The 15309-nt window shown below is 41.3% G+C and overlaps 1 protein-coding gene across 1 annotated transcript in view; it reads right to left on the reverse strand.

The window, feature by feature from the left end:
• Window positions 1-652: 652 nt before the first annotated feature.
• The window catches only part of PGM5 (phosphoglucomutase 5), a 92315-nt gene continuing 77658 nt past the window's right edge, over window positions 653-15309 (reverse strand). Inside the window, exons 10-11 of the mRNA XM_066604200.1 lie at window positions 3881-4015; window positions 653-937 (exon numbers count right to left, since the gene is read on the reverse strand). Coding sequence (XP_066460297.1) covers window positions 848-937; window positions 3881-4015 — 225 coding nt within the window. The 3' untranslated portion in view covers window positions 653-847. The remainder of the gene's footprint in view (window positions 938-3880; window positions 4016-15309) is intronic.

Raw genomic sequence — 15309 nt, forward strand, 5'->3', positions numbered from 1 at the left:
CAAACAAACTGGAATCCCAATGGAAAGCTGATGGTCACCATATATGCCAATGGGATCCATCAGGATCACAGAGTTTAAAATGGATTTGTCATACTGGTCATACTGTTGGAGATTACTAGTAAAACCCGATTTCACTGCAATCAGAACCTGATTATATGTAGAATTATATACATTGACTAAACACTTTTTTCCTTTCTTGGTAAACCAATTCTTTATCTGGGGCCACTAACTTGGTCAATCTCATCATGGTCTCCTTCAATGAGTTCTCCTTCAATGGAGTCTTCAAACAAAGGCTGGACAGACATCTGTCTGGGATGATTAGTGATCCTGCACTGAGCAGGGGGTTGGACCTGATGACCCTGGAGGTCCCTTCCAACTCTACCAGTCTAGGGGTCTAAGTGCAAGGAAAACCAGAAGTGTTGACCATAGCAATCAGTCAGATTCTGTTACTGTTTGATAACCGTTTCCCACTACAGGTAGGACTCTCTTCTAGTTACATACTAGTAACCGCTGACTAAGTGCCAGACCAAGCAAATATGTCAGACCGCAACCTCTGCAACTCTGCTGCGTGCCAGGCCATTCCTAATCCCACTGGACTGATAGTAGTGAGGAGCATACTTGGCATAACGAGGTAAAGACATGACATATGCTATTCCTCTATCACTCGTAAGCGTAGGCTTTACATTTATTTTCACCAATTTGATAAAACGGTAACAGTGTATATGATAACACGGGAACATCACTTGGGAGGAGAAAAGCATATACAGCAAAGTAAAGGCAATAATTGAAAGATGTGTAAATCTCTCTTTCGCACTCTTTGGCCCATAGTGTTTTTTGAAGGGTAGATTCAGGTGATGACAGTGGGTCCTTTACGTCCAGTCCGTTCATGTATCTGGGAGAGCTTCAAAGCAATGGCTATGAGAGGGCCCAGCACCGCCTACGGAAATAAGACCAACCAGAGTTAGTTTTGGGACTACATAATAAGCTGCAGTCAAGGAACCAAGTAGATTTAACCCTTTCCAATCCACTGTCTGACATCTTCAGACATTCTGATTGAAGGCTGTACAGCTTCTTATGTCAGAAGATGTACGGCAGGGTATTCTTACTGTATATTACTGGCCGCTCTTTTGTCGGGGGGCCTCTCCAGCATGTTCCGTACCGCAGTACTGACTCTAGCCAGCAGATGGCCCCATTGTATAATGGCAGAAAGAGAAAACCCCCTAGGAAACCCTGAATCCAAAATTGGATTGCAAAGGGTTAAAGTTCAGAGTTTACATAACCAAACTTCCAAGAGAAACCAAACCACACTAAGTAATTAATGAATTTAATAAATATATAAGTTACATCATTATTAATCATTCAGGAACACATTTTTTTAACTTCTTGGTCAAGTTTTTCCTAAAAAGTTCCTGTCACTTATCTTGACATATTTGTTTTAGTAAATACTTGCATTCTGCATAAAATAGCAATTCTGAAGCATCTTTTCTTTGAACTCCATGTTGTACTCTTCCTCTTAGAAGTTTATACATTGACAAATAGGTGTTACTAGTCATAGAGGTGTGTCCTTACACAGTCCAGTACTGGCAGCACTGATTGGATAATGTATGACTGTGCTGGGACACACTCCTAAGTGGTAATACCCAGTTGACAATTTAGGCTAGGCACACACGTCCGTTACTGTAAGTTGTGCCTGTAGGACCCGGATGCAACTTGCTTTGGATAATACATGGACACATGCCCATGTGCTGTCTGATATACACGGATGGTGTACATGCTGGGACACTGCATGTCCTATATCTCATCATATGAAGCAGATACGTATAGGACTGATAGCAGATAGGTGTTTTTTCACGCCAACCCAAGAAGTATCCATGTGCACAGCCTCATAGGCTATAATGGGTCTGTGTGCTGTCCGTGGAATTACACAGACTGCACACTGCCTAGAAATACAACTGTGTGCACATAGTCATACTTAGGAATGGCACAATGCACAGTTATAGGTAAGATGCTCCAGAATTGTTATATTTTGAGGTCCCATTCACACAGCTGAGGAGTTGCGCCGAAATACTTGAGCGCAACTCCAATTGCACAGCACATGCAGATTCCTGTGCGATGTACAGGACAACGTATATTACATGTCCTATTCCCATCTGAGACTCACATGAAAATAGGACATGCAGCAATCTTTATAACTCAGGGCGGCCTCACACGAGCGCGTTTGCACATGCATAATATACGTGCGCATAGTGCAGAGGATAGAACCCATTGTTTTCAATGTGTTCATTCTCACTTCTTTTCTTGCACTTGCATTGCGCACGCGTAAAATAAACGCGACTTGTCCTGGTTTTGTGCACATTTGCGTACCAAAGGTCCCCATAGGAGTCTATGGGGGTGCAACTATGAACACCAGAATTTCATTTAAATCAGGGAGAGTGTGATTCCCCCACCCATGTGAAGTAGAGGTGGTTCTGCAAATGCGTACAGTATTTGTGCAGGCACACACGCACAAAACACTCCTTCACGTTGCACAGGAGGGAGTGTTTTTGCGCTTACGCTCGCCTGAGACCGCCCTCAGACAGTTGGTCCAAGTGAAAGTCGCTCACGGGAATGAACCCATCCAATGGATCTGAATTCAAATGTCCCAAACAGATCCCCCTCTCTGCGATATTATGATGGGGATGACAACCGTGTGTCCTGATTGTTTGCCTGTTAGAGAGGCATGCCTTTAATAGGCAGCCTGTTCAAATGCAGCATAATGCAATACAGTAGTATTGTTTATGCTGTGTAAGCGACCAAGCAATCTCAAGTTGAAGTCCCCCTATGGGGAATAATAAGAAATAAGTAAAATAAAGATCTTTTAATTATATTAAAAATAAAAAGATTAAATGTTAAAAAAACAAAACCTTTTCTCAGTTGTTGCTCCAAAAAATAAAGAAAAAAACCCAAAGAAATTAGTATTGTTACATTCATAAAGGTTCACTTGATTAAAATATCACATTATTACTCCTATGATAAAAGCGATGGCAGAATTGTGCTATTTTGGTCACCCAGTTGGCAAGAATTTTTTTTTATAAAAAACAATCTTAAAGTTGTATGTTCCCCAAAATGGTACCAATACTAACTACAGTACAGGATAAAAAGGAGAAAATAATACCCAGTGCTCCATATGTGGATATGTGGATCTTATCATTGTACTTGAGAAAGGAGATAGTGTCATCCTCCGAAACGTGTCGCATACTTTCCTTAGCTACTTATCTCCAGGTTATTATTTTTTATTATGTATTAATATTGTTAAGCCCATATATTACTCTATAAATAAGCCCTGGATACTTTACCTCCGGTGGATCGCTTATACCAAGCCCTGGGTAACACTATTGTACATGGCCAACCAGGATTAGGTGGTGTTCTAAACTGGGACCCTCATGTAAAATAAGTTAATTTTCCTTACTTCTACTTTCTGCAAATACATGGTCATATTCAGAGGTGTTACTTCAAGCTTCTGGGCCGCAGTGCAAAATCTGTAACAGAGCCCACAAATATAATGCTTCATTCATAGTACTTGGCTCCCTATATGGAGAAGAGAGGCCTTATGGGCCCCCTAAGGCTCCTGGGCCCGGGTGCAACCACATCCCCTGCATCCCCTATAGTTAGGTCCCTGGTCATATTCATGGAGCGCTGGGTATTGTTTTTGGTACTAATTTTTATCCTGTACTTCATGCCGACTTGTTTGTTGAGTTCATATGAATGTACCGCGGATTCCCTTAAAGTAACTGCATCTGTATTCAGCAGGTAGGTAAAGTATATAAAGTTTATTGTTGTCTTTCAGACTCTCTGCTTTATCTCTTATGCCACAATTTTTCAGAAAAACTGATCTTTTTACCTGGGGCTCTTTGTTGTGTTTGCTTGGATCCTTTTCATAGCTTTCTGCATAGATTCTTAGAGTTGTTCCCGCATAACCTGAGGCACTGAGTCTAAAAATGATCCTTGATCCATCTGCAAAAATAATCCGGAGTCCCTGGAAAAAAAGGTAGATGTGTTATTGCATAAAACGCCTGTTTTGTCTGATATAAAAGCAGAGACCCCCTGTAACAAGTAACCACGGGGTGCACCGCAAAAAGGGTATCGGAGCCGCCATATAATATGCAAGAGCAGCAAGAAATGTACAGGTTATTATGTTCTTCACATTCACATGAATTGGACAGTTGCAGACATTTCTACAAGTATGGCATGTATGAATTCAAACAACAGGAGCGGATGTTGGACAATGCGCACAATCCCTCTTACTCCTGGCATCACACACATCAGACAGCTGTCCAGCCCAACCATTACACTGTGCAGCACAATTTTTGTCACAGATAAGCAAATAGGCGGCTTATAGTAACTTTAGTGCGCTGAATTCAAATATATCCGCTTTTTTTCTGCCACGGAAGGTTTTCCAGTTATGGGGAATAATGTAATCCAATTGCCGTTGTATTGTATTTTTTGGAAATCTGCCTATACAGTTAATCCCGTCGGCTCGCCATTAACCTGCTTAATAAAAAGAATAACAAAAGTGATTGCGCAACTATTTCACAATCACTGTTACACACCGCACGCTGACTGAGCACTATAAGGGTAGGTTTATGTAACATATAGGGTATGTTTCCACATGGCGTAAATGCTGCAGATCATTCACCAGTAAGTTGTAATTAATGAGCTGTGTTTTTACAGGTCATTGATTAGACTAAGGCCCCCTGTTCACGGACGTGTATTCGCCGGCGGTAAACCACTGACGAATCACGCCGGCCAACGTCCATGAGCAGAGAATCATTGCGATTCTCCACTTGCAGTGGGCAATTCGCAGCATGCTGCAAATTTCCCCTGACTCTCCGTGGCCAGCCTATCTATTAGATAGAGCTGACCGTCAGAGATTCGTCGGCGGCTCCTGCCCTTGGGTGGCGGCTACCCCTAAATAAAAGAATCAGGTTGCTAGTCTTCATTGTGCACTCCATGTATCAGGATAGTCTGACACTTTGTATCTACACTGTGCAGTAGTATACACCAAGCAGCCACCCCCCTCTATATAGGAGGTTGTGTGAGTGGCTGTCTCATCGGTGTCCTCCACAGGTGTAATTGGCTCCCTCATCTGGCAGTTTAGCTGCCTGCATGCTGAGGTGGTGCACATTTGCCCTCCTGTGCCAGTAAGTATATGACCGTTTCTAAATAAAAGAATGAAAATCATAAAACAAAATACACATTTAGTATTGCTGCTTCCATAAAAGTCCGATCTATCAAAGTAATGCATTATTTACCGCGCACGGTGAAAGTTGTACGAAAAAAATTTCAGAACGCCAGAAATGCGCTTTTTCGGTTATTCTGTCTCCAAGAACAAAATGCAATAAAAAGTGATCAAAAAGTCATATGTATTCCAAAATAGTACTAATGCAAATTACAGGACGTACCGCAAGAAATGAGCCCTTGCGCAACTATGTGTATGGAAACGTAAAAAAGTTATTGCGCGCAGAAGATAGCGGCAGAAAATTAAAAAAAAAAATTAAATGTCTTTGAAAAAAAAAATAAAAGTAGTACAGTAAAAAAAAACTACATAAGTTTGGTATCATAGTAATCGTACTGACCCATAGAATAAAACTATCAGGCCATTTTTGCGGGCCGTAGAAACAAGACGCACCAAAAGATGGCGGAATTTCTGGGCTTTTTTAAATTTTACTCCACTTAGAGTGGACTTTTCAAAAGTTTTTCAGTACATTATATGGTACCTTAAATAGCATCATTGAAAAATACAACTCATCCCGCAAAAAACAAGCCCTCATCCAGCGACGGCGATGGATAAATAAAGGAGTTACGATTTTTTAAAACGAAAAAAAAATGCTTGGTCTCTAAGGGTTAAAAAACTTGAAAATGAGACAAGCAGCTATTATTCAGTTTCACCAGTGTAATCAGCGGGTTTTAGTTTTACAGAAACACATCAATTGCTTTCGTTAATGAATTTAAAAATAAAAAATTGTTGCACTGTGTTATTGGCAGGTTCAGGCAACTAAACACTGATGGACGTATTTGCCTGAACCACCAATGGTGACGTTTTGTGTTTTTTAGGGGTAGACACAGTACAGGGTGGAGATGGAATGGCTGATCTCCTGAAACACGTAGAAGATTAGTTTTTATATTTTTTGAATTTTAATTATAACATGAGAGAAAATAGGATTAAAGTGCAGGAGCTCATTCTGGGAGGAAGTGCAGATTTTTTTAAATAACGTTTTCTTTGTGCATTTTCTGTATTAGTGTTCTTCTAACATTAGACACTAGGGGCCACTGTGTCTGTTCTACTGAGAACACTGGAATACAACACAGTTTTAGGGCAACAAGATTAATCAAACCTACCTTGTAAATATAATCAGCTGTATTCCAAAAATTATCTACTAGTGAGGGCCCCCACGCACTTGCATTTTTAAAATTCTGCGTTAACGCTGCGTTTTTTTTAACGCAAATGTCCATGGGACTTTCTAATGTTAAAAACGCATCGCCCAAAAAATGCAAAGCACAAACTTGCGATGCGTTTTTAACATTAAAAAGTCCCACGGACATTTGCGTTAAACAAACGCAGCATTAGAAAAACGCAAGTGCGTAAGAGCCCTTATATTGTACTCATTAACCCTTTCCAATCCACTGTCTGACGTCTTCAGACATTCTGATTGAAGGCTGTACAGCTCCGATGTCGGAAGACGTCCGGCAGGGTATTCTTACTGTATATGACTGGCCGCTCTGTTGTCGGGGGCCTCTCCAGCATGTCCCATACTGCAGTCCTGGCTCTAGTCAGCAGATGGCGCCATTGTATAATGGCAGAAAGAGAAAAACCCCTAGGAAACCCCTGAATTCAAAATTGGATTGCAAAGGGTTAACTTACGATTTTACACGCGATTTGGTATTAGAATCACAAGTTAAAATGTTTAAAAAAAAATGTATTGTACTCACATGCAAATCATATAGTGTGTGAGTGTGATACAATTTTTTAAAATTCATACTGGGTGATTGTTAAACAAGAATAAGCCAAAAATAGGACTTGTTGCTATTTTTTATGTCAGACTCTTGGTCTGAGAGAAGAATCACCAAAATGTATAAACTAGAGATGAGCGAACGTACTCGGATAGGCACTACTCGTCCGAGTAATGTGCCTTATCCGAGTACCTCTCTGCCCGTGCTCAAAGATTCGGGACGCGCTGCGGAGCGGGGAGCTGCAGGGGAGAGCGGGGAGGAACGGAGGGGAGATCTTTCTCTCCTTCTCTCCCGGCCGCTCTGCCCCGCTCCCCGCTGCGACTCACCTGTCAGCAGCGGAGAGCCCCGAATCTTTGAGCACGAGTACAGCGGTACTCGGATAAGGCACATTACTCGGACGAGTAGTGCCTATCCGAGTACGTTCGCTCATCTCTAGTATAAACCCATTGAAAATAATGGGTTCTTTTCTGGTGTGAGTTTCGGCCATATCACAATCAGACGGAGTTCGCGCGGTAAAATAGCCCATTTTAAATACACTTTACTTGGCACATTTTCCAGGCACCATTTCAGGTTTATACACCCAAAAACTATCGCAGTTCAATCATAATCAATAGCATTAGAGCCTAGACTAAAACACACACATATAGAGCTAATACACAAACACAAGCATATTACTCTAAAAATGCACTTTATTATAGGGTTCTGAATCCTCCCCAAATTTCATAAATAAAGAACAAATATGAATCACACCACAAGAAAGGGGATGTGGCAAACAAGTATTACAGTATTGCAGAATGATTAAATATAAAATACAATCTCTTCCATAAATGGAAACATAATATCTTTTATCCTGGGAATATATAACAACGCATCCAGTGATGTAGAAAGGCAACCACTCCGCTATGAAAAACAAGTAACCAGGCCAATAGCCATAAATAACTACAAAAAGATGTAAGTATCACCAATAGCTAGATCCAACATACCAAATAGCTAGATCAGATATGCTACATTTTACCTGCATAGCAAAAATCCCTGCGCCCCAACGCCCATTTTGCCCAGTTTCATTAGGAGATGTCAGACGAAGCTGGACGAAACGTGTACTGGGGCACGAGGATGTCGGCTATATACAGGTATTATGTAGCATATCTGATCCAGCTATTTGGTATGTTGGATCTAGCTATTGGTGGTACTTACATCTTCTTTGGTTATTATTAGTCTGGCTACTTGTTTTCCATAGCCGGCTGGCTGCCTTTGTACATCGCTGGGTGGGTTGCTATATATACCCAGAATAAAGGATACTACGAGGGGGTGCTGATAAGTATTGAGCCTTAGGGCTCGATCAGACGAGCAGAGATTCACGCGTTTGTCCGTGTGGAAAAAAATCCGCATGACCACGTTCATTGCCACCCATATGTTCTTTGGTAGTTGCGGATTTTCGCCCGCACATGTGGTGTGTTTTTTTTTTCCGCGCGTATATCTGCTCGTCTGACTGAGCCCTTACCCAGAAAAAACTGAGCTAGGAAGCTGAAACTGCCCCACTATTCTATATATTCGCCCAGGATGTCAATGCACTTGTCACATCTCTCCTGCAGCTTTTTAAGTCCCTGCAAATAGAATTCTTCCAACTGCTGGTCAAACCACTCGTTTGCAGCATTAGTTGCCTCCAAAACACTCCTAGACCATTGTCCCTTTAGGTGTTTCTTGAGATTGGGGAACACATAGTAGTCAGACAGAGCCAGGTCGAGCGAATAGGGTGGATGGGGCATCAATTGAAACCCTGAGGAGGTCATTTTTGCAATCCTGGCACCTGCAGTGTGTGACGGGGCATTATCATGCAACAGGATGACATCTTTGGAGAGCTTTCCTCAATGTTTTTCCTTAATATTTTACCTCCGCTTTGTCAATAACAAACAGTAATATGTCGCATTAATGGTTGAACTCTTTGTGAGGTCCACGAGCAGAACTCCCTTATCCCAAAAAATGGTTGTCATTTGCTTCTGCGCTGACCGTTGCACACAAAACCTCTTTGGACCAGGGGAAGCACTGTGCCTCCTCTCCTTAGACTGTTCCTTTGTCTCTGGATCATAGCAATAGATCCAGGTCTCATCACCAATTACCAGTCTGTCCAGGAAATCTGACTCATTTCTGGCAAAATGCTCCAAAACAGCCACCGATGTCTCCACACGTCTCCTCTTCTGTTCAGTTGTCAAAAGTTTCGGATCCACTTGGCTGTAAGTTTTCTCATTCCAAAGTCATTGTCGATAATGGCACCAACTCTCTCACGTGATATCCCCAGATACGTAGCAATATGTCTGGCTGATATTCGGCGGTCCTCCATGATCAGGTCATGGATGGCTTTCACATTTGCAGGCAAGGAGACGGAGACAGCCCTTCCACTCGGTTTCTCACTTTTAACACCGAAAGGGCCAGTTTTAAAATTTACAACTCAACATTTAACTGTTGCATATGAAGGGCCACTGTGTAGTGTCCCAGACTTAAGGGCCCCCACAGCACTTTACCTTCTGTAGTGTGTGTAAATGTAGTTGTGATTGCCTGTTTGTATTGTGCCATGTAGGAGGCCAGGTGGTATTTTGTGTATTGTCTGGAGTCAATGTTAGGTCACTGTCTGGAATTGTATCTGTGTGGTGTCTGGTGTTGTCTCTGTCTAACTTGTGTGTGACTGTGCATGTGTCACCCTAACCCACTTGTTGTCTTGTGAGTCACTCCCCAAGGAAGCCCTGGGAATGGGTAGAGGGGATCACTCCATGGCCCAGGGTTAACTAGGAAGGGGGACTATAAAATACGAGTGAAGGGGTGTGGTTAGAGAGAAAATGAGGTGAAAAGAGAGAGCGAGTGAGAGTTAGTTAGTTAGTTGGCTGGTGGAGAGTGAGAAACAAGAAAGACACAAGACTAAGGAGAGTTGTGGAGAACAAAGGAGAGTCTCAGGAACGGAGAGTCTATGTCAACCCTACTGGAAACAGCATTCCCAGACTGGGCAAGAATCCCGGATCTCGACAGTAGAAAGCGGCCATTGTCAACCATGAGTAAGCTACCTCTGAGCAAGCAAAGGGATAGTGTCCACAGGGGTGCCAACTTAGTTTCCTCCATGAATAACGCCTCCTTAAAGTAACTTCTACCAGCGCTGTGACATTGTTAGCCTCGGGATAGGAAGAGGGAAAAACAGTAGGAAATGTACAGTAAAATATCCTCTGTCTGAGAAAAGGAAAATTGAATGTCATAGTTGCAAGAACCTCAGTCTGCATACTGCCTTGAATTGCCGTGAAACTGTTTTGGAACTGTTAAGAGCGTTGAGTAAACTTTATATCCTTGGTTTACCATATAATCTCTGCTTTAGACTTTTTCTTCGGTCATTACCAGTACGCTTAAGTTAAAGGATATTGGCGTCACAAATCTTTAATACCACTGCGAGTAACCGAGCCAGGCCGCATCTGACCTACGGAGCGGAGCAGTGGAATCACCAGTGACAACCATCTTATTCCCCGCTGTCTGCCCCCAAAGGCGTGCGCTCGGTCACCGCAACTGTCACCCAAAGTTTTTAACATTTCATCATGGATCTGCTTTGCGCCTTTCCCTTGGAGAAAGAGGAACTTGATTATGGTCCTATGCTCTTCTACACTGACTGACTGAACCACAAAAAACAGATTTTTTTTTTAAAGTTAAAATCATAGGTAGTTGATTTTTGCATCATTGAATATAGACAAATAGACAAGTACACCCTGCAATTTACAGCTTCCTAGCTCCATTTTTTTCTGGGTAAGGCTCAACACTTATCAGCAACCCCTTGTATGTTTCCATTTATTTAAGAGGTATAGTAAATTATTCTGGAATATTGTAATACACGTTTGCCATATCCCCTTTCTGTGGTTTGATTCATATTTAAAAATATGACCCTATTTTGGAAACTACACACCTCAGGGAACTCATAAAAAGGTATATTGAATCAAGCCTGTATTTACAGCTCATGCTCTCTTAGGGCTCAGTCAGACGAGCATTTTGTTTGTGCACCTATGTGCGCAAAAAGAAATGCGCTGCATGGATGTGCAAAATGCATGTGACCGAAATTCTGTGCTACTGGAGCAGCTGTGCTTGTAGAGCGCAGCTGTTCCAAGAAGGTCCCCTCATCACTGAACACTGTGACAGCACTGTCACAGTGTTCAATGATGAGGGGACTGCTCGCGACAAAAGAATCCCCTGCCACAGCTGTCACAGCTGTGGCAGAGGATCGCGATGTTCTCCCATTGCTTTCAATGCAGTGATTTTCGGGGAAGGGCTTGAAATATAAGCCCTTCCCTGAAAATCATCCCTAGCTGCTGGAAAAAAATGTAAAAAATATATACACATCACCTCTCCGCCACTGTCCAGCTCCGGAGAGTCTTCTCCCTGGCTCCCCATCACCCTTCTGAAGCACTTTCTACTGGCAGGGGATTTAAAAATCCTCGCCTCCTGAAAGCACTGGGTCTGATTGGCTGAGCGCTGTAACCAATCTCAGGCAGCGCTCAGCCATTCATTAAATGACAGCTGAGCGCTGCCTGTGATTGGTATAATAGACTTAAATTTTTTTTGTGCACATAGGCGCAAACATAAAAAGACTGCTCGGCTGACTTCGGCCTTAGAGATAAAAAAAATGCTTATTTGGTACATGTGATTGTTCCATTTAATTATGTACTAGGGGGACGTTCCTGCATGAGAGCCCTGCTGCCAGGGGCCCCTTTTCATGACCATAGAAATTAGTGATTTGTTTATGATGGGCGAGGACAAGATATGGGACACTCATGTAGGTCTCAGATTTGTGCTATGAACACTCAAGTGATGAGTTTTGCATTTGTGTAGTTATAAGGAGCAGGCTCATTAAAACATAGCTGTGCTTTTTGTACATTTTTGACGTATGGTTCCACTTTGTGCATTTTCTTACAGATATCATGGAATGCCTGTGATGTGAAGTTCTAAATACTTCTGAAACTATTAGTGCATGTTACATTTTTCTCTTGGCAATAGTTGTTTTTTTGGCACATTACTTTGTGGAAATTCCTCCTGTCAATGTTGCTAGGAGCTTTATGATGAAATAAATGCACTCCCATGGACAAAATACAATTGTTGCTATTATTAAATAAGAAATGTAACACATAAAGAGGATTAAGAAATGTAGACAACTACAAACACATGTGCCCCTCTCCCTCTGCTCCATTCACATCAATGGAACTGCTGGAGATAGCGAAGTTCAAACCCTTGGCAATTTCCAGCGATTCCACCGAAATGAATGGAGCCATCGTTGCCACGACCCCTGGACGGGTGGCAGTCCCAGAGGCTGGACCCCTGGACGGGTGGCAGTCCCAGAGGCTGGGCCCCCACCAACCAGCAAGTTATCCCCTGTGGTTAGGGGATAACAAGCTGAGAAAGGAAAGCTCTCTAATTTAGGGATGCTTACTGCACTGCGCTTATTTTCAGTGGTGGCTTCAACTGCCCTTTAATGACAGATGTAGCAGAGTTTAACCCAATGCTGAAAACCTGTTGCAACATGTTACCAAAGTCATTGAAAAGCTATTGAAAATGGGAAAATGTGCCACAATTTACTTAACACTTTAAGGGCTTCTACCCACTAGCGTTTTCTTAACGCTGCGATATCGCTACGTTTTTTTCAATAGGACATTCTAATGTTAAAATCGCATCGCACAAAAATTGCAAAAGCACAAACTAGCGATTTTTGTGTGATGCGATTTTAACATTAGAAAGTCCCATTAAAAAAATGCAGCGTTAAAAAAAACTAAATGCTAGTGGGTAGAAGCTCTAAGTGTCAAGTTAAAATTTACTACATGCGTATGGCAATCTGCTATTGCTATATTGCTAAATCGATGCAATTGTAGCAGTACTCTGACAGATGGAACTACTAACATCAGAAATGACTGTTTGTGCTTCCAATTAAATATTTCACCCTTAATGTGTTTTATGGATTGTAATGAAACGTATTTACATGGAGTCACAGGCCAGAGTTACTGTAAGCAGGTATAAGCAAGAAATTACTTCCAAATTAGTAATTACCCTAAGCCTAAATTGTCATCAATGGCCCTTTTCCCAGAGTGAGCTACTTTTTTCTGATGTGGACGTAAAATTAAAATATATAAATTCTGCAACGTCCTTTGTAAAAATCACTTCTTTCATGCAAATATATCCAATTTCAGTTGAATTAGTCAGTACTATACAGTAAAGGAAGGCTGTAAGCTGCAGAATATGTTTAAACTGATAAGGACCAAGTGCCGTAAATTTACGGCACTTAGTCATTGGCTTTATTCCCGGCTAATAGTGAAAATACAGCGCAGGATTAAAGCTCCTGCAATGTAACAAGAGCAGGTTGGGTCCTCGGATGTTAGTCACAACTGAGGACCCAGAGGAGAAGGCAGAAGCTGTTTTTAACTGCTTCTGCCTTCTCGTTTGCAAGCTACATAGCACTCAATGAGTTCTATGTAGTGAAGAGAGAAAGCAGAAGTGTTACTTCCACTAGTTGGCCCGGCGATCAAGTTATTGCCAGCTGCCCCCTGCCCCAGCAGAGCAGCAGGGCTTTACTAGACCTAGACCAGTTCTGTGAGTGACTACTGTCACTACAGGGGGATGTTTTTCCAGCAACTGGGGCTCCTATGGATGCTCCAATGGAAAAGGGAAATGAAAAAAAAAACTATGTTAATGACCCCCAGAGGTCTTATATTAAGTCAGGAGGGACATAAATATTTAAAAAAATAGTTCTAAAAAAATAAGTTTTTACAAACTTACAGAAGTTAAAAAAACAAAAATTAAAAAATAAATAACTAAATAATAATAATTAAAAAATAAATAAATAAATAATTAAAAAATAAAATAATTAAAAAATAAATATATATATATATATGTGAAAATGACCCACTGTGACAACAACCAAAACATATATGCCCTATAATCTGAAAATAAACAAATTATATATCAAACCATCCGAAGCAAAACGCGCGACCCATTCCTGAACTTTATTTTAGCGTAAATATATTAAAAAAAACAACTATAAATTTAAAAAAACTTTTACACCTTTTTATCCCTAATAAACTAAAGGGAAAAAAAAGGAAAAAAAATCTGTGAAAAAAGATATAAAAAAATAGCCTTATATGTCCCAGGAAAAAATTTTGGTACCTAAAGGAAAAAAAATAGGGCCGTAAAACCACAAGTGGTAAAATCCTTGAAAAGTGTCAGGTCCTTTTTTGGGATGAAACACCCTGGTCCTTGAGGGGTTAATAGTGACATGACCTTTGGGACAGTAAAGTATTTATATCACTGCCCACACACAGACAGGCGCTACACAAAGGAGATGTAACAGCTGATATATTCCTAAAAGGATGGGAGGCTTAAAGAGCACAGCTGAGAATATATCATGAGCAGACACCCTACAGGCATGTTAGTCCCTTCTATTAGGTATGGGCTGGACTGGCATGCGGAAGCCCATTACTGCTGTTAGGTCCCAAATATGTTGTATCAGCTGCCTGGGATAACTCTCACCAAACAATCACGCTCGGAATATCAAGCTTTATATAATCACTTAGGTTAATAAAGCCAAAACACTTGGAAAAAAAGAAAAGTGTCCTGAAAGTAAAAAGTCAGAGATTTGCTTAACCCTTTCAGGTCTGTAGTGATTGTAAGCGAGTACTTTTAGATATTATGACATATTTAGCATAAAAATGATGTATAGATTCTAAAATCTCTTTCCTTGAAAGCACTATTTGTTCTCGAGATATAGCAAAGCAATATATAAGATATATAAGATCTTTCGGCTGATATACACTGGTGGCTCCAAACAAAAAGGGAGGGGGAGGGAATTTAGCAAGGTCCAGCACTGCAAAAACATTACAGGTGGCTCTATTTAGGCATTAGAAGCCCTGCCAAGGGTTTTTGCCGATCGCTGAATTTCCGCACTGCGGCGTATATTGGCTGCAGCCACTCGTGAAAATGGACGAGAAAACGCACAATTTGGCCACGACTCGATTGTGGATTTTTTTCCGTGCACGCGTTTTTCGGCCAGCTTAAAATGCATCGCCTGCGTGAAAGAGGCCTTAGTTGTATACAATCAGTGATATACTAAATTGTTACATACAAATGTCACCACCCTACTGTAAGTTGATTCAATTGAATTTGGGTGTAGTTTAAAGCTATGGAACAAATATGTCCCTTGGTCATACAAGGGTTAATAAGCATAAAAGTGAATGCTTTGTATCTTGTACTGATCTTGAGTTCCAGCCTGTAGTGTAGCCAACAGTTTCAACTTGATTTCTGCATGTTGAACTAAAA

This window comes from Eleutherodactylus coqui, chromosome 5 (genome assembly GCF_035609145.1).
Source record: "Eleutherodactylus coqui strain aEleCoq1 chromosome 5, aEleCoq1.hap1, whole genome shotgun sequence".
In the NCBI taxonomy this organism is placed as follows: Eukaryota; Metazoa; Chordata; class Amphibia; order Anura; family Eleutherodactylidae; genus Eleutherodactylus; species Eleutherodactylus coqui.